General features: G+C 46.9%; 1 protein-coding gene across 7 annotated transcripts in view; it reads left to right on the forward strand.

The window, feature by feature from the left end:
* LOC118774300 (disks large homolog 4) overlaps positions 1-17,728 on the forward strand; it is an 84,049-nt gene extending 66,321 nt beyond the window's left edge. For 4 of the 7 annotated variants that reach the window (XM_036523543.1, XM_036523550.1, XM_036523546.1 and 1 more), the window contains 19 exons: positions 2,426-2,479; positions 2,983-3,033; positions 3,652-3,776; positions 6,447-6,616; positions 6,907-7,043; positions 8,228-8,372; positions 8,620-8,755; positions 9,001-9,157; positions 10,506-10,608; positions 11,621-11,729; positions 11,951-12,127; positions 13,092-13,134; positions 13,637-13,667; positions 13,778-13,825; positions 14,002-14,103; positions 14,460-14,632; positions 15,483-15,595; positions 16,582-16,673; positions 17,203-17,728. In XM_036523543.1, the coding sequence (XP_036379436.1) occupies positions 2,426-2,479; positions 2,983-3,033; positions 3,652-3,776; positions 6,447-6,616; positions 6,907-7,043; positions 8,228-8,372; positions 8,620-8,755; positions 9,001-9,157; positions 10,506-10,608; positions 11,621-11,729; positions 11,951-12,127; positions 13,092-13,134; positions 13,637-13,667; positions 13,778-13,825; positions 14,002-14,103; positions 14,460-14,632; positions 15,483-15,595; positions 16,582-16,673; positions 17,203-17,309 (2,073 nt within the window). In that variant the 3' untranslated portion in view covers positions 17,310-17,728. The remainder of the gene's footprint in view (positions 1-2,425; positions 2,480-2,982; positions 3,034-3,651; positions 3,777-6,446; positions 6,617-6,906; positions 7,044-8,227; positions 8,373-8,619; positions 8,756-9,000; positions 9,158-10,505; positions 10,609-11,620; positions 11,730-11,950; positions 12,128-13,091; positions 13,135-13,636; positions 13,668-13,777; positions 13,826-14,001; positions 14,104-14,459; positions 14,633-15,482; positions 15,596-16,581; positions 16,674-17,202) is intronic. The other 3 variants (XM_036523545.1, XM_036523544.1, XM_036523547.1) reach the window with 2 other exon arrangements.
* Positions 17,729-19,562: the final 1,834 nt, after the last annotated feature.

Genomic DNA, 19,562 nt, shown 5'->3' on the forward strand with positions numbered 1-19,562 from the left:
AGGCGGGTGCCAGGCGACAGGCAGTCTGACAGGCAGACAGCAACATCTGGGTGCATCTCTGACGAGTTCTGGGGCCAAACTGAAATCGGTCTTGCCAAAGCCATGATGAGAATGTAGCTGATGGATAGAGGGTACCAGGCAACCAGATGGGAAAGAAGAGAGAGAGAGAGAGAGAAAAGGCGGAATACAGGGAGGGTATGGGACGAAAACATGCTGTTCCTTTGAAGGAGTGTAAGCGAGAGACTGCAGGAGAGAGCGGGAGAGAGGGAGCGAGAGGGGTGGGTGGGGGGAGGCAGCCATTATATTTTGGCAGCACATGCTGCTGCTGTGTGTGTGAGAGAGAGAGAGAGAGAGGGCAACTTGTTCATCTTGCCACTGCAATGTCAGCACCTTGCTGAAAAAAATTACCTTGGTTGCATTGAAAAATACAGTCCAAAAATATGACAGTTACACCGTCAGTCAGTCAGTCAAAATATTAAGCGGCCTGAAATGTCAATAATTTAATTAATTTTCATTTATTGTGGAACATAGTGATTGGACTGTAGTATTAGAGCAATACAATATAATGTAATGCCAGAGCAATAAAATGGACTATACCGGACTGTAACATCAGCACAGTAGAAATTAGTGACTGGTCTCTAATACATCAGAGGTCTGACAGTGGGTGTCACAAGGGACCTGAGATGTGTGTTAGGCTAGATTCTTTTCATCCAATGCCAGTACCTTTAGCCATATCAGCACAGTGGCATGGCATAGAAATCGAGGCACAGGGCTTTTAAGGAAGAAGTTGCAGGTTCAAGTCCCAGATGTGGTCCCTTGAGTGAGGTACTCCGGCTGAATTGCTGCAGTAAAATATCAGATGAATAATACATGAAATGTTTCCTGCAAAAGCTGTCCACTCACCGCCAGCGTCAGAGGCTAAAATTCACCTCCCTAAGGGACTCGTAGGGGTCTCTTTGCGCTATCGCACGCTTATACTTAGCCATGAAGAAGTGCTAACCAAGGTGAAATCCTAACCTTAATAGCAAAACCAGTCTGATGCTGTCTGTGTAATACTTGCATGTGTTTCCCTGAGGATTTGTTTTTCCTCAGAATTTTTCTACATTTTAGCTGGCAGCTCTCGTCAAAGTTTGATGAGTTAATATCCTAACAGTTAGTGAGCTCTCTCTGTCTGACCGAAACGCTTAGCGTCACTTTCAATTAGCCAGGGAAACACTGACGTCAGCACGGGTCACAAGCTGCCATGATTTCTTATCAAGGAGGTTCAGCCAAATATGATTAAATTAATTCCAGATACAGGCATTTTCGCTCACAGAAGAGGATGAGGTGCTGTGTTGCAGTGAACATCCTGATGCAAAACTTGAGTCACCCTCCGTCACCATGACTTCCTCGGTAACAGGATCTGAGGGAGCAGAAAACTCCTGTATGCCAACCTGAACAAATGGACTCATATGTGAATCACACCTTTAATTCCAATTCCACAGGCCCAAGGGCTGATACGGCTAACAGGTGTCAGAGAGGTTTTATTGCCCTGAAGTAGGCTTGATTCCAATGTTATGACCAAAAAAAGGTGAAAATACTTTGCTGAAATAGTTCACTCCAGAGTTGCTGGAGTGTGATTGTAAGGCTTTCTGTCAGATTCTGCAGGCTCTAAGACAGGGTGTGTGTCCCCCACCCCCTGGGGTGTTCTGTCATGTCTGGCTGTCATGGAGAAGGGATTACCTGTGTGCGTTTCTGCTCTCAGCCTCCAGGCTGCAGCTCTACAGCGCCCCTAGAGGCAGAGCTGAGTCCCTAGCTTTCGGATTTCCAGCAGAGCGGGTGCTCTCAGGCCATCTCTCAGGGGACTATATGTGTGTGTGTGTGTGTGTGTGGGGGGGAACACCATGTTCCTGTTGAGTAATCAAAACGCGGAGAGGAAGGGCACTCTGAGATGCCCAGAAACGCTGGGTCAGGCGTTGCGAGACCTCACTCCCTTAATTAAGTCTGTCCTTTATTTTCAGTCTACTTCTCCTCTTGCTCTTTTTGGCATGGAACTGAAGTTTGCAGGATATAATGGTGGTGAATGTGGTATTGTGGCTACATCTGTGGATTATGAATAAACAGCGTTCTTGCGTGTTTCCCTGACATGGGCAGTTGTTAAACGAATTGGCTAAATTAAGCAGAAAGAATTAAATGTTCGCTCACTGCCTGCTCCCAAATGCAGTTTTGTCAGGACAAACATCCAGCTGGGATTGACACGTTGTCCTGTGCACACCTCTGAAATAAGCTTCTTTTGGAGCCAGAGAGTGTGTGAGCATTTCATTCTTTCTGATTCGTTCCTTTCAGCCCCGCACCTGGAAGAGCATGTACATTACCTGTTTCTTGACTCATAAACTCACCTTAAAACTCATCTCTCTCATCCTCCTTTCTCTGTCTCTATCTGCAGGCCAACTCCCCTCCTGTAGTGGTAAACACAGATACTCTTGATGGCTCCCCCTATGTAAGTATATTAGTAATCGCGACTCTTCATCTCCCTCTATCTCTACATTCCTTTTCCTCTCTTTAGTGTCTCTCCTCCCTCCATTTCTCTTCCTTCATTGCATTATTGTCATTTAGCAGGTTACAGTTTTGTCAGTTTATACAGCTGGACATTTACTGACGCACTACTGGGTTAAGTGCCTTGCCCAAGGGTACAGCAGCAGTGCTCCAGCGAGGAATCAAACTGGCAACCTTTTGCCTTCCTTCACATTCTTCCTCCATGCCTCCTTCTTTCTGTTGGATGGAAGGAATGAACAGAAAGTGTGGTGGTGCCACCCTCTGTGAACCGATTTTGTCCTCTCTTCCCTGTAATTAAAGAATAACTCATCCTCATTGGTTCCCTGTTTAAGAAAATGTTGTCCCATTGGTTGCCTGAGTGTATAACCCACCTTTCCATTGGTTGCCTATTTGAATGGCTATTCCCATGGGATGGACTTATGAATGTGCACGCTCTGTTTCTCTCAGGTGAATGGGACGGATGGAGAAATAGAATATGAAGAGATTACACTGGAGCGGGTGAGCCTTCACTATTCCAGTCTTATTAACCCATATAGCCCTGCTTGAGTGTTTGTGTTACTGTGAATGCACTTCTGGCTTGACCGCACTCCCGTTACATCATAGTCAGGTTTGTGTATGTTCTCCAGAATGGTAGAATATGAAGCACCTTCCTTCTCATTGGCCACTGTGTTGCTTGTTCCTCATAAAAATTATAATAAAGGGAAACTGTGAATATACATGACTGTGATTTAATTTACCATCATTTACCCATTGAACGTGTGATCTCTAATGGATCATGCCATCAAGATGACAGATTATCCTGTTAATTCTGCAGCAATTAGAATCACCCTGGAACCCCACTGTGGGAACCAGGAGTAGCGGTTATCATAAAGAGGTGATTTAGGGTGACAGCAGTCTGCTGCTGATTGAGTTATTCTGCTGTTTTGTGTCTCCCAGTGTGATGCTACCCCAGTGAATCAGGAAAGATTATGCCTGCTAATGCACAAGGTTCTCCCTCTGTGTGTGTGTGTGTGTGTGTGTGTGTGTGCTTGTGTGTCTGTGGCCTTATGTGTGTGTGTGTGTGTGTGCTTGTGTGTCTGTGGGCTTATGTGTGTGTGTGTGTGTGTGTATGTACAGGGGAACTCTGGCCTGGGGTTCAGCATTGCTGGGGGGACAGATAACCCCCATGTTGGGGATGACCCCAGCATCTTCATCACCAAGATCATCCCAGGAGGCGCGGCCGCCCAGGATGGCAGACTCAGGTATGTCCCAACCTGGAACCTGTTCGGACTAGGGTGCAGACAGCTTGTCTGGATTCTTATTAAAAGATTACAAGTCTACATTTTAGTCTGTGAAACACGGGTCCTTGAGTTCAGGAGTCATGGGGACGCAGTTTAGACACCCCCCTCTTGCCTTGGGTCCAGAGGCCGGCCCTGGCGTGACTCCAGCGGCAGGCTTTTGTATCTCTCCTCTTGGCTCCAGGCGCTTTGGCTTTTAAAGAACATTGAGGCATTTTTTTCCGGCAGAGAGATATCTGACACAGCAGATCTGAGCGAATGAGGACGTCCCTAAGCGAATGTGGGCCAGACATTGAAACGCTTCCCTGACCCCTTCGTAGGCGATCGTGTCAAACTCTGGGAAGAGAGAACCATAGTAACAGAAAAATAGCGGTGGCAAAATAATTTACACGGTATCACACAGGAGCACATAAGAACACAAAAATTCTCTAACAATGAACAAATTACTGAATGCGCTGCCATGATAAAGCTTTCAATGTCATTTAGAAATGCTTCTCTATAAACAAGTATGCCTTTATTTCCTGTGTACGACAGTAAGGGAAGCCACACAGGATGTGGCAGAGAAAGGTGTTTGATGCCCCTCTGCTGGGGGACTCCATTATTTGTGACAGCTGCCGTCAGCAGGTCATGTAACTCCCTCACAAAGTGTGACGAGGTGGCCGGTACGCACACGCGATCCATGCCCGCTGCCACGAACGGGTCATCACTTATTATGAGTTATGGATTATGAGAATAATTGCGTTGATGTTTGAGGAACCCGAGGGCCCTCCGCAGTTATTCACTCTTTAGACACTGCGTCCTCCGCTTTGACCCCCCCCCCAGGGCAGCGTGTCTGTCTGCAGTCGGAGCAGCTGGGGCTCTTTGAGGAGACGCGCACAGTGCAGCGCATTAACTTACGCAGACGCTTTTCAAAAGCAAGCGGATGGAGGCAGGAGGCTCCCAAACAAACGCTGGGGATAAATATAGTGCACGGCATCGCGTTCGGGCTCCAGAGGACCCTGGCGCGAGGCCGACGAGCTCTGCATCACAGCTCAGACTCAGGGCAGAGCCGGAATGGCCACCTCTCATCCAGTTTCATATCAAAACCCACTAAAAGGGTGGCATTTAATAATTCCTTCTGGGACCAAGGACTATAATGCATCTGGGCAAGATCCACTGCTAGATGGGTATTTGTGTTATACTGCCAATAAAAATTTAATCCCTGGATGACCGTATGATGGGTGAGCTGTCTATCATCTGTGCACATGGCTAGATATTTAATGGAGCCATTTAGGCTGGAAGCGTCCCTCAAACCTGCGATAGCAGCGCCCAGCATGGGAATCGATCTAGCGACATTGCGGTGACAAGCCCAGTTCCAAAACCGCTGGAGCTCTGTTAGCAGGGCAAGGGAGAAAACCAGTTAAAGATTTCATACCGAAGCTGGAAGATTTCACCTTTACACTGAAAGGCATTGCTGCCACACAGCCTTTGAAGAATGGAGAAAAATACCAGGGTTCACAGTGGAAGCCCTCAGGGTTTCAAGACCAAGCTTGACACATAGACAGAGTGATGAACCTAGATGGGATGGGTGGCCAGTTTCTTGCCATTAAACTCCTTGTGCCCTTATGTGCTGTATGTGATATCATTTCCCTGTGTGTGAACGCACCATTGATGACGATGAAGGTGCCCCGCTGCTTGTCAGTGACATGCATTACCTTTTGGTTTTAGTGTGGCAGAGTCAACGCATATTTAAGATGTCACAGAAACCGAGGGACCCTGACGAGCAGGCATCTCCCACAATGCACCTGGATTCTGAGGATAGGAATTCTGCTGGGTGTGGTTCTCTAATCCACTCAGAAGTGATTTCATTATGAGTCATTTTGTACCAGTAATTTTGCAAATATGATATTGTAACACAGATTTAAAGAGCACATAAAAATAGTGGACAGGGTTAAAGATTAAAGTGAGTTATGCGCATATATTTGAGTAATGAGCATCGTTAAAGATATTACTCACATTAATATAATTAAAAAGACCTCGCCAGCGTGTCTCTGCTGGCTCTGTAGCCTTTTGATGGATTAGAAAGTAACGGTTCTACTTTCTCTCCTCTGTTGTGAGTTTTTCCATTTCAGGGACACGTCTCCCTGCTCTCTCTCTCTCTGCAAGTCTTGCATAATTATTTGTGGACTTGGCTTCCATAGGCTAGTGATCAGCACCCTTCTCCTTCTCTCTCTCTCTACATCTGATGTCTCTGTCTTTCTGTCTGTCTCTGCTGCTCCATCTATTCTTTCTCTCCTGTCTCCAAATTGATGTCTAATTGGATTGTAATGATTGTTTTGAGATGTGACCAATAAAGGTGTGGTTAAAACTCAATTTTCTCTTCTCTCTCAATTCAATTTAATTCAGCTCAATTCGATTCAAGGGGCTTTATTGGCATGACAAAGAAATATTTTTGTGGCCAAAGCACAATCACATTTCCAGCAAACAATACAAAACTGATTTAAAAGTGCGTAACAAATTCACAAGTTAGAACTCTGTCTCTCTCTCTCTCTCTCTCTCTCTATCTCCCTCTCTCCCTCTGTCCCTGCCTGTCACTCACTCTCACTCTCTCTCTCTCTCTCTTTCTCTCTCTCTCTATCCCCCTTTCTCTCTCAGGGTGAATGACAGCATCCTGTTTGTGAATGACGTGGACGTGCGAGAGGTGACCCACAGCTTGGCGGTGGAGGCACTCAAGGAGGCAGGCGCCATCGTGCGACTCTACGTACTGCGCAGGAAGCCAGTAGCCGAGAGAGTCACCGAGATCAAACTTATTAAGGGCCCCAAAGGTGTGTGTGTGTGTATTTTTTATGTGTGTGTGAGCGTACATGTGTGCGTGCGTACATGTGTGCTTGTATGTATGTGTGTTTGTGTGTGTGTGTTCATACATGTGTGTATGTATTTATGTGTGTGTGGGTGTGTGTTTAAGATTGAGTTTCTTTGAAGCCTTGGGAGGGGGAGTGAGAGACTGCGTGTTTGCCAGTCGGAGTGTAGAGTAGAATAATTCAGAGATTACCTCCCCCCCCTTCCCCTTCTCTCATTCTCTCCTTTTCTTTCTCTCTTGCTCTCTCTCTCTCAGGTCTGGGTTTCAGTATAGCTGGGGGTGTGGGTAACCAGCATATTCCTGGAGACAACAGCATCTACGTCACCAAGATCATAGAGGGGGGGGCTGCACACAGGGACGGACGGCTACAGATTGGGGACAAAATTCTGGCTGTGAGTCTCACACATGCACACACACGTGCAGAAAATACATGCATATACCTCCACTCATACACACACATACACATACACATACCTCCACACATTCACACACACACACAAGCACATGAACAAACAAACAGTCACACACACACACACACAGACAGAGGCACACTTCTGTATAATAGATTTCAGCAGCCTCGATGCAGAATGCTGAGAGCAAACATAATTAGCATTACTTTAATATGCTAAGACTAAAATAATTTCCATTGGCATAGCAAAAAATGTGTTTCCAAGGGACATAAAAAATGATAAACATCCAGATAGGTAGAAACGTTACCATATGCTCATTGTCTGTTTCGAATGGTAACACTGCCCTCTGGTGCACATTTACAGAACTGCAGATGATTTGTCACAGATTTAGCCAAATTCTCCACAGAACTGAGGGAACTGCTATAGAACTTATGACAGAATTAAGGGAGAAACGGCTGTGGTCTCCATTGCAGATATGTTAACTGCTTGCATGAATTTTTTATTTCCTGGTCACCAGGGACTCTGCGGTAGATTAATTATGTGGTTTGCTCACCACAGCGTAAAGACCTGTCCTCGCTTCAAAATTAAACTTTATTTTTCCTTTCTCAGCTGTCTGAACAGATGAAATTTCATACATCTGTTCTAATACCCAGGGAGAACTTTTCTAACATGTTTTAATTAAATCCATTTTCTGGTTTCTCAGCTGTACAAACCGAGCAAAATTAAAAAATGTTGTCTTTTTCTTTTGTGCGCAAATCACAAACAGGTTGCCATAGCCAGGGTAAAGTTATGTGAATGTATCATGCCTATTAATTATAATTGTTGTTGCAGTTACTCACCTGCTCCCTTACAATGGGTAACATTTAAATTTCGGAAAGCAGCTCGGGGGCTCTGTGAAACCTGCATACAGTCCTGTATCAGACAGAAGAGCTGTGTGTGGGAGACACTCTCTCAGAATGCCTGTGAGGTCACACATCTGTTATGTCCCATCTCTCCCAGCTTTTGTTCTTGTTGACTTCCACTTGAAAGCATTTTTTCATGGCTGAATTGTTTAAACCCATCTATAATAGCAAAGCGATGCCACCCAAGCCGTTTGCGAAAGTACCTCTCAGATTAGTCTTGCAGATTTTGAGGTGGTGTTTTAAATACGCCTCTCGGCCCCCCAGGTGAACAACGTGTGCCTGGAGGACGTCATGCATGAGGACGCGGTGGGGGCGCTGAAGAACACGGCCGAGGTGGTGTACCTGAGAGTGGCCAAGCCCACCACCCTGTACCTGAGCAACTCCTACAACCCGCCTGATATAACCAGCTGTGAGTCTCAACAACTGTGTGTGTGTGTGCATGTGTGCATGTGTGTGTGTTTGTGCGTGTGTGTGTGTGCGTGTGTGTGTGTTTGTGCGTGTGTGTTTGTGCGTGTGTGTGTGCGTGTGCATGTGTGTGTGTGTGTGTGTGTGTGTGCGTGTGCGTGCGCGTGCGTGTGTGTGTGTGTGTGTGTGTGTGTGTGTGTGCACGCGCATGTGTGTGTTATGTCTCCTCATGGTGTTTTGTCTCTCTGCAGCGTACTCACACCTGGATAATGAGGTGGGCCACCCCAACTACCTGGGCTCAGAGTACCCACAAGCCCTCACTCCCACCTCCCCTAGCAGATACTCGCCAATCATGAAGGGCATGCTGGGAGAGGATGATATTCCCAGGTGAGACGCAGGGAGACACCCTAACCCCTGCCATCCTAACCATGCCCAGACTGGCCTAACTTTCCTACCTTTCTAGCCATTTCTATGCCCTATGTCTCACCACCCCCTTCCCTTCTCTGCTTTGCCCTCTCCTTCTCTCTCCCTCCCTCTCCTTCTACATCCTGTTCTGTCATTGTTAATGCCTTGATGCTACACGTATTGCTTGTGTTCGTTGAGTTAATGACATGCTTTGCCCTCTATTTTAGAGAGCCCAGGAGGGTTCTGATCCACCGCGGCTCCACGGGTTTGGGCTTCAATATCGTCGGGGGAGAGGATGGAGAGGGCATCTTCATCTCCTTCATCCTGGCAGGGGGTCCGGCTGACCTGAGCGGGGAACTGCGCAAGGGGGACCAGATACTGAGCGTGAGCCTCACCGTCTCACTCTGCCACCGCTACTGTCCCACTCTCCCAGTGTGACTTTCACTCTCTCACTCTGACAGTGTTACTTTCTCACTCTCCCACTCTCTCACTCTCCTGCTGTGACTGTTTCATTGTTACGGTCTCACTCTCTGTCACTGTCGTTACTGTATCCCTCTGTTTCTGTTGCTGTCTCACTACTGCACCCTCTCAGTGTTACCGGCTCACCTCCCACTTCTCAGCTCATTGACTCCTCCCATTGCTCTCTCAGCGGGTTTCTGATCAGGCAACCCAGACTCAGAGTATACAGAGTAACCCTCCTGCTGCACCTGCCAGAGTCTCATTCCATCCATCACATTTTGGCTCTTCATCCTGTGCTGGTTCTACCCGTCCCCTGATTCTCTGATCCCGGTCCCCCCCATGCCTTCTTTCAGTCTCTCTCCCTTTCTCTCCCCCCTCTCTCTCAGCCTCAGTACCATTTGATTTGCTTTCTGCCATTTTTTCCCTGTTTCTCTTCTGTCACGGTTTGGTCCCGCAGCCTTTCAAAAACACGATGAGGAACCATTGATGATTTGCACAAACGAACCCTGCATATGACATCAAAAGCCCTGGCCCATGGCCAGCCCTCTCCATCCCTGCTTCTCTCTCTCTCTGATTCAAATCCAAAGTGTCTTATTGGCAGGACTTCACAGTGTACAGTATTTCCAAAGGCGGGCTACAAATGGCAAACATATGATACAATAACAACAATGAGGAAGACGGTCATTTATATTCAGATATCAATGTCCTTCCAACAATAAGTCAAATAAAATAAATTTAAGAAATACAGAGATAAAAAAGAGAAAATGCGCATATAAATGCAACAAGAAAAATAGTATAATCGCCTTCTCTCTCTTACTTTTTCTGTCTCTGTATCTCTCTTTCTCACCCCATCTCTCACCTTATATTTTCTTTTTTATCACTCTGTCGCTATTGTGGAGATCTAGAGTAAGAATTAGTAGGCTAAATATGTGAATGCTGATTCTAGCCGTATGCTCTGTAATAGTGAAGACTGATTTAACGTTACAATTCTACTTAGGCCGTTGTCTCTCTACCTCATTTCCCTCTCCATTACTCATTTCCCTCTCTATAACTTATCCCCCCCCCCTCTCTCTGTATTTTAGTGCTGGGCCGGAGGGGTAGGCTGCACCATGCCATGTGTGATGGCGTTTTGTCTGTGTGTGTACAGCTGTCATTCTGATATATTTGGTCTGTCCCTTGTCTTAGGCAGTTGTGTTCACTCACTGTCTGCTGTGACTGTAATGTCGACCCCTCTCTCTCAGGTCACTCTTTAATGTTGCCCTGTCTTTCTCAGGTGAATGGGGTGGACCTCCGGAGTGCCACACATGAGCAGGCAGCAGCTGCCCTGAAGAATGCCGGGCAGACAGTCACCATCATCGCCCAGTACAGACCAGAGGGTGAGTCCAGTGTTACACAGCACAGACCACAGAGTGAGGCCTGTATTACTCAGTACAGACCAGAAGGTGAGTCCAGTATTACGCAGTACAGACCAGAGGGTGAGGCCTGTATTACTCAGTACAGACCACAGAGTGAGTCCTGTATTACGCAGTACAGACCAGAGGGTGAGGCCTGTATTACTCAGTACAGACCAGAAGGTGAGTCCTGTATTACGCAGTACAGACCAGAGGGTGAGGCCTGTATTACTCAGTACAGACCACAGAGTGAGTCCTGTATTTGTCAGGGCTCAGGCACGGACTCAAACGCAGACCACGAGTGCTCAGGTTCCAGGCGGTTTTATTGGAATCGTAGGACAAGAGCATAATGGTAGAACAGGCAGGGTCAAAACCAGGCAGGCAGTCCGAAGGCAAAGCAGTGATCAAAAAACAGGAACAAGCAGAGTCAAACCGGGCAGACAGGCAGATCAGGCAATCAGGGCAAAACGGCAGGCAGAGACAAAGTCGAGGAGCAGGCCAGGTCAGCACAGGAAACTCAAAACAGAATAACAGCCAGGAACGAGGCAGGCCAAAAAAAAAAAAAAACACTGCAACAAACTGGCAACAAGACAGAGACGAGCAGGGTAGATATAGGGCTGGGGTGACGAGGAGATGGGATGCAGGTGGGCAGGCAGGCAGGTGGAGGCGATAAGGCAATCAGGTGGGCGGGGACAGGGCAGAGAGCGGGGCAGGGCTGGAACACAGGGAAAACAGTAAACAAAAGCACATGGACCATATTGACAGACAGGCAGAACACCAAAACAGCTAGGGGGGCGGAGTACTGACAGAATTACACAGCACAGACCACAGAGTGAGACTTGTATTATATACTATGAACCAGTGATATGTATGTGTATCTGTTTTTGGTATGTGCTTGTGTCTGGGTGTCTGTCTCTGTGTGTTTGTGTGTTTGTGTATACAATGTGTATAATGTGTGTATGTGCATAATGTGTTTAATTTATATGTGGTTCATCAGAGTACAGTCGGTTTGAGGCGAAGATCCACGACCTGCGGGAGCAACTGATGAACAGCAGCATGGGGTCTGGAACCCTGAGGGGCACCGCCAAGAGAGGCTTCTACATCAGGTACACAACTATACTACACAGCAACTATGCAACACAGCTACAAAACAACTACGCAATACAGCTACACAACCATACAGCTACACACTTCATGGCTGCACAACTGCACAACACAGCCACAGAACCACAGAGCAGCACGGCTTTCCACACCTACACAGCACTTCCTGTTGTCTGTGGCTGTGCAGGCCTGTGATTGGTCCGTCCTGGCTCTCTGCCCTCCGCAGGGCCCTGTTTGATTACGATAAGACAGCGGACTGCGGCTTCCTCAGCCAGGCCATGGGCTTCCGCTTTGGGGAGGTTCTGCACGTCCTGGACTGCGGGGATGAGGAGTGGTGGCAGGCCCGTCGGGTCAGCCCTGAGGGCGAGACTGACGAGATCGGGTTCATACCGAGCAAGAGGAGGTCAGCCGCCGTCCAGCCCACCTGTCTGATCCCTGTCTGTCTGCCTGTGTGTCCGTCTGTCTGTCTGTCCGTTTATTCCTGATACTTTCAATCTATCTGTATATCTCCGTGTCTGTCTGTCTCTCTGTCTGACCACCTGTCTGTCTGTCTGTCTGTGCATGTGTGTGGGTGTCTGTGTGGGTGTGTGTGTGTGTGTGTGTGTGTGTGTGTGTGTGTGTGTGTGTGTGTGGGTGTCGGTGTGTGTGTGTGTGGGTGTGTGTGTGTGTCGGTGTCTGTGTGCATGTGTGTGTGTGTGCATGTGTGTGTGTGTGTGTGTGGGTGTCGGTGTGTATATGTGTGTGTGTGTGTGTGTGTATGTGTGTGGGTGTCGGTGTGTGTGTATGTGTGTGTGGGTGTGTGTGTGTGTGTGTGTGTGTGGGTGTGTGTGTGTGTGTGTGTGGGTGTGTGTGTGTGTGTGTATGTGTGTGGGTGTCGGTGTGTGTGTGTGTGTGTGTGTGTGTGTGTGTGTGTGTGTGTGTGTGGGTGTCGGTGTGTGTGTGTGTGGGTGTCGGTGTGTGTGTGTGTGTGTGTGTGTGTGTGTCGGTGTGTGTGTGTGGGTGTGTGTGTGTGTGTGTGTGTGTGTGTGTGTGTGTGTGTGTCGGTGTGTGTGTCGGTGTGTGTGTGTGTGTGTATGTGTATGTGTGTGTATGTGTGTGTGCGTGTATATGTGTGTGCATGTCACTGCTTCTGTCTGTCACTCTGCAGGGTACCATCAGTGCCTCCTCTCTGTTCACTGACATTACTTAAGCTCTTTCTCTCCATCTACACTGGTTCTCCCCATAACACCATCATTTTATCATTGCTCTATTGAAAACTAATGATAAGAGCGCTCACCTGGTAACGTCAGCTCTTAGGCCTTTCAACTTTCCATTTTTCCCTCTCTCTCCTTCTCTCTTTCCTTCTCTCTATCTCTCTCCTCCCCCAGAGTGGAACGGAAAGAGTGGTCTCGCTTGAAAGCCAAAGAGAGGGTAAGAGCTGATGATCAGCCCACAGAGGAATAGAAAGTGGCCACTACAGCTGGCTTCTGCCATTTTATTCAATAAATCTGTGACATTAGCTGGGGTAGACAGATCTATACTGTAATCTGTACATTTGCACGGTCTGCATTTAATACATTTTAATCAATCAATTCTTAATAAACATTAAGGCACGGAAAATTTAATAACACTATGAAAACACAGACCAAGACAGAAGCCACCTTTGCTGGCCGTTCCTCATTGATATGCATGTTCTGTGACAGTGAGTGGGGTATGCGATTTAGAGCCAGCGTGGGGGAGATGTGCGTTGGTGCATCGGAAATGCTTCGCAATTCTGAATAATTAAATTAGCTCTGCCTTTATTGCCCTCCCCTGCCTGCTCTCTAACTGAATTTAAAGCACTGTTTTTCTCTGCATTTGCACTTTCAACAAATGTGCTTTCTGTAAACTTGTGCTGCCTAATGATGCTCTGTGGATTTGTGTCTCTGTACAGGACCGCAGTAGAGACAGTTTAGGCTCTCAAGGTAAAGACCGCTGTGAGACGATCCCTGTGTGCACGTGTGGAAATGTTCATTCAAGTGCTGAAATGCTGCCCAGTGACAAAATTTTCACTGAAGTTGTCTCTTGCTCTTAGGGAGAGAAGACTCTATACAAAGTTACGAGACTGTAACCCAAGTGGAAGGTGAACCCATTTTCTTTGAATATTTAGAACAATTATTCAGAATAATTATTTTGAATTTAAGAAAGCCTTTTTAAAATCTCAACAGAGAGTTTTTCACTCAATCAAGAACATGTCAGATGACAACCTGCTCTTACTTTCTTCCCTTCTCCTGTCCTGTGCTCTGTGCCTCTCTCCAGTTCACTACGCAAGGCCAATCATCATCTTGGGTCCCACAAAGGACAGGGTGAACGATGACCTGCTCTCCGAATTCCCCGACAAGTTTGGGTCCTGCGTTCCCCGTAAGAGTCATTCATCCTGACGTACTGATCGCACACTGATTCAGTGATTACACACAGATAGAGCGATAACACAGCGATACGGCTATTACACACTGATATAGTGATTGTACATTAATTATAGGAGCAATTTGCTGTTACAAGAGATTGAAAGAAGACACCCCCTGCCTTCTTTAAATGTGATCACATTCATTACATTCTCAATTGACTCTCTGACACTACAGTGGTGCCCTGATACACGAATGATACTCAGAGTAACAAAGAGATCAGAGTAACAAAATTCTCAGATACTCATGTGCACTGATCTACGATATGTGTCTGTGATGCACTGATTGGTCGCCACCTGCCCCCCGCCCCAGACACCACGCGGCCCAAACGGGAGTACGAAGTGGACGGGAGAGACTACCACTTTGTGTCGTCACGGGAACAGATGGAGAAGGACATTCAGAGCCATCGCTTTATCGAGGCGGGGCAGTACAACAGCCACCTGTATGGCACCAGCGTCCAGAGCGTCCGGCAGGTGGCAGAGCAGGTGAGAGACTCAGAAATTTGGTATCTGAATAGGAGAGTAATAGATTTCTGAGCGATTGCTCTTAATTTTATGCATTATGTGTTTTGCTGAGCAGTTGATATAGAAGCCTCTTAGGCAAATTATATAGCTTCTAATTTGCATCCTATTCATTTATCCCGCTGGTAACTTGCAGAAGCTTATTGGGTTCTGCCCCTTACTCAAAGGCATAATGGCTCCTCCTTAGAGTCCACCCTGCCCCCTTCTGGTTAAAACCTCAGTCCTGTAACAATTACACCACACTTCCAGCTCTCTGTCACATTTACATCAGTGTTTCAAGGTCTTTGCCTGTTCACTCAAAACTGCACGACAGCACACTAACAGAGCTCTCTCTTTCTCTCTTTCTCATTTACTCTCTCTCTCAAACTCAAATTCAAATGCTTTATTGACATGACTGTTTCAACGATAGCAACAAAGCGATAATTCTTATAAACAGGCGTATTGCATATATAAGCAGGTCAATAACGAGTGAGACAGAGAGAAAAAAATCTAATAGGCAAATGTGCAAAAATGAAAAAAAAATACAACAATAATACTATGAACAGTGACCTTGACAGTATGGAGGTGTCAGCTGCTCTCCCTCCGGCAATGGCATGTGGACACAAATTGAGCAGCCAGTGTTGCTATCCGTTCCTCTCGTAGAATGATGATAAACTTATCTATGCCATCCGATTCTTTAAAATTAGGAATGATTCTATTAAAAGTACTGTTACCTCATACATGTGAGTGCAGCTCTGTCTCCCCCTCGTCTGCCATGCAGTGACCTTGGTCTGTGACCTCGGTCTGTGACCTCGGTCTGTCTCCCTCTGTGCAGCAGGGGAAGCACTGTATCCTGGACGTTTCAGCCAACGCTGTACGCAGACTACAAGCTGCTCAGCTCCACCCAATTGCCATCTTCATCCGGCCCAAATCACTGGAGAATGTGCTGTGAGTCGCCCACTCCAAACTCTCACACATCTCACTACACACCACGCTCTGCACTCTCACACATCTCACTACACACTGCGCTCTGATCTCTCACACATCTCACTACACACTGCGCTCTGCACTCTCACACATCTCACTACACACTGTGCTCTGCTCTCTCACACATCTCACTACACACTGCGCTCTGCTCTCTCACACATCTCACTACACACTGCGCTCTGCTCTCTCACACATCTCACTACACACTGCGCTCTGATCTCTCACACATCTCACTACACACTGCGCTCTGCGCTCTCACACATCTCACTACACACTGCGCTCTGATCTCTCACACATCTCACTACACACTGCGCTCTGCTCTCTCACACATCTCACTACACACTGCGCTCTGCTCTCTCACACATCTCACTACACACTGCGCTCTGATCTCTCACACATCTCACTACACACTGCGCTCTGCGCTCTCACACATCTCACTACACACTGCGCTCTGATCTCTCACACATCTCACTACACACTGCGCTCTGATCTCTCACACATCTCACTACACACTGTGCTCTGCACTCTCTCACATCTCACTACACACTGCGCTCTGCACTCTCACACATCTCACTACACACTGTGCTCTGCACTCTCACACATCTCACTACACACTGCGCTCTGATCTCTCACACATCTCACTACACACTGCGCTCTGCACTCTCTCACATCTCACTACACACTGCGCTCTGATCTCTCACACATCTCACTACACACTGCGCTCTGCTCTCTCACACATCTCACTACACACTGCGCTCTGCACTCTCACACATCTCACTACACACCACACTGCTGTCACACCTTGCAGGATGGGGGTGTGGGGGGGCAGGGAGGCAGCACAGTGGGAGAAAAGGACCCTGCTTTTTCAGCACACTGCACACTGCCTGGCTGTCAGCCTGTCTTTGCCATTAAGATGACCTCCGTGTCCCTGGTTGTGTTGGTGACAGAGAGATCAACACACGCCTCACAGAGGAGCAGGCCCGGAAGGCAATGGACCGGGCAGTCAAACTGGAGCAGGATTTCATCGAGTGCTTCTCAGGTAAGACCTGGTGGAACCTCTGCATTCCAGCCACGACAATACTGTTTGTCTTTTATAGCTGGATGATGGGGTGGGCAGTCCAGTGTCTTCTACTTTTCAGCTTATTTTTTCAAGGCGAACTTAAAGGATTGAACAACTGTCAGTTAAATTCATTTAAATTCAGTTCAACTGAACAGGTTTTGTTGGCATGATATTTCAAGTGTTTCCAAAGCAGTGCGGTTATAGAAAAAAGCATAAAAATTATTAAAACTGATTTAAAAATCATTAAAGATATAATTAAATTACACTGAAATTAATAAATAAATACAAATTAATTAATAAAGTGCACTGGGTTCGTGATGCATTTTATGGGTAGTGATATAGATCTGGATGTACGCATAAGTATATGTGTAATTTCTAGTTGTCCAACACTCCTACAAGGACCCACCAGTCCAGATAAGATACACACAGCACATTCAGATATCATCATCAGGGCAGGGGCTCCAGGACCAAACGCATCACCTCCCTCTCTCTCCCTCTGACCCCACAGCCATCGTGGAAGGGGACAGCTTTGAGGAGATCTACCACAAAGTGAAGACCGTGATCGAGGAGCAGTCCGGGCCCTACATCTGGATCCCCACCAGGGGGAGACTGTGAGGCCTTCGCGGTGTCTGTCCAAAGCCCACTTCCTTCTGCCCAGTTACGCCTGCACTGTGAGAGATGGAGAGACAGAGAGAGAGAGAGAGAGAGAGAAAGAGAGGAAGGAGACAGAGAGAGGAAGAGACGGCTGTCTGCACTCTTTCCCCTCCAAGGAGCGTGGCGGTCAGAGACACGGACCGCGTGCCCCGTCCGTCCGCCCTGCCGTCCGTGTGTCTCTCTTCGCGTTCCCGTGCACAAACATCTCTCTCACGGCCTGCGGCGATCCAGGAGAGAGAGAGAAAGAAAGAGACAAAGAGGAGGAGAAAGAGAGAGAGGAAGGAGCAAGAGGGGCTTAGGGATAAGCACAGGGAAACAGCCCCCCCCTCCCAATCCATCCCACCTCCTCCTTTCCCTTTCTTTCCCCTTTACCTGTCCCCCCCCCCCCCCCCCCCCCCCCCCACTGGTTGGTTTGTGTCCACGTTCACCTCTTAGCGCGATTCACATGTTTTCAGCTGTCTTTATGGCCAATGCCAGCATAAATCTTGAGAAAGAAAGCAAAGACGTATGAGGCCCCACTATCCCTCTCTCTTTGCGCTCTTCCTCCTCCTCTTATTCTCCTCCTCTTCCTCTCCTGCCTTGTCACTTGTTCCCAACAGGTCAGAGAGAGACAGAGAGAGGGAGAGAAGGAAGAGTGACTGTGTTGCCTGCTGAGAAATGGACTCCAAAAAAGCAACACTGAGTCACAAGGAAAAATTGTATGATAATAATTGAACTTTATTGTTACTGAACTGTGAAAATATATATTGATAACAATAATAATCTGAATATCTATTATATTAAATGAACTATGATGGTTGTATAAAGGAAAAAACACATAGTTACTCAAAATGCTCTCAATTGCCCACAAACAGATTTCAAAAAATGGGAAAAGTTTTTTTTAAGAGAGATAGCTCTTCATCTGCTGAATTTCTGGATGCTTTTTCCAAAATGTGGACGTGAAACTGAGGAAAGAGTAAAACTGGACAAAGAACTGGAAATGAAGAAAGGATGAGAATGAAGGAGAGGAAAACAGGGAAGACTGCTCTGATTTATCTGATTTAACCCCCAAGAGGGAGGAAAGGAGGACGTTACAGGCTCGAACGATCAGATCAGAAATTTTTCAACCCCTTTCTGATGGTTTTCTCTTTCTTTTTCTCTCTCTGTCACTGTCTCTTTCTTTATGTCTGTCTCTTCTTCTCTCTCTCTCTCTCCGTCCTTTTCTCTCCCTTGGTCTTTCTCAGATTCAAATGCAAAATTTGCTTTGTCGGTATGATTTTATGATGCTCGGTTTTGCCAGTGCAGGGTTGAAAATGGGAAATCTCTCATTTCTGTCAGTCTATCCTCTCTCTTTCTATCCCTCTCTTCCTCTTGTCCCTCCTTCTTTTTTCTCAGCTGTTGCACAAACAGAAACATGAATCATATCATCTCTGTTTCTGTTTAGTCTGCAGTACCCAGCTTTCAGACAATAGTGTCACATCCCTGTGTCGGGTTCACAGCGCTGCCATGCCCATGTACACAGCTTGAGCTGCTACCCGAAAAAGCTGCCAGAGGGGTGCATGGGCAGTACCCACGGCACTAAGTCCAGAGCGAAGTGTTCTGATTACCATCTCATGCTGCAGCCGCATGTGATGTTCCAGTAATGTTGTTGTTACATTTGACAATGATGCTACGACATCACAGTGGAGCATCAATGTAATGTGAGCATTTTTGGCTGGGTGGACATTTTCTTTTTCTCCCTCTCTCTCTCTTTCTCTCTCTCTCTCTCTCCTTCTTTATCCCTCTCTCTCTGGCTTTTGTCAGTCTTGGCCTTTTCACTGAAGATTAGTGAACCATAGACAACAAAATTGAAACTGAAAGACAAATGTATAAATGAAATTATATTTATATTTTTAACGAAGAGACAGATCACAACAGGAGTTTGAATCCTGTATAACAGCATCTCCTTCACAATGACCATTTCTTGCTGATTTTATTTATTTTATTTGTAGTCAGTTGAGTGCGTTTTGGCCTGCCGTTTAAGGGTTGCTTTTTGATTGTGTTTGAAACAGGAAATGGAGACACAGCAATCAATTCACACTGCAATATTATTTGAAACATTCTCCTTTTTGAAGACAGTTGAAAATTTTTCTTTGACAGCTCAAAGAAGTTCAAAGGTCAGAGGTCTGCGAGGCCTTACTTCCTGCTGCCAGCCATATTGAAGTCTCTCTGCCCAGCTCCAGCTGCTTTCTGTCC

Source organism: Megalops cyprinoides, chromosome 3 (assembly GCF_013368585.1).
Source record: "Megalops cyprinoides isolate fMegCyp1 chromosome 3, fMegCyp1.pri, whole genome shotgun sequence".
Classification (NCBI taxonomy): domain Eukaryota; kingdom Metazoa; phylum Chordata; class Actinopteri; order Elopiformes; family Megalopidae; genus Megalops; species Megalops cyprinoides.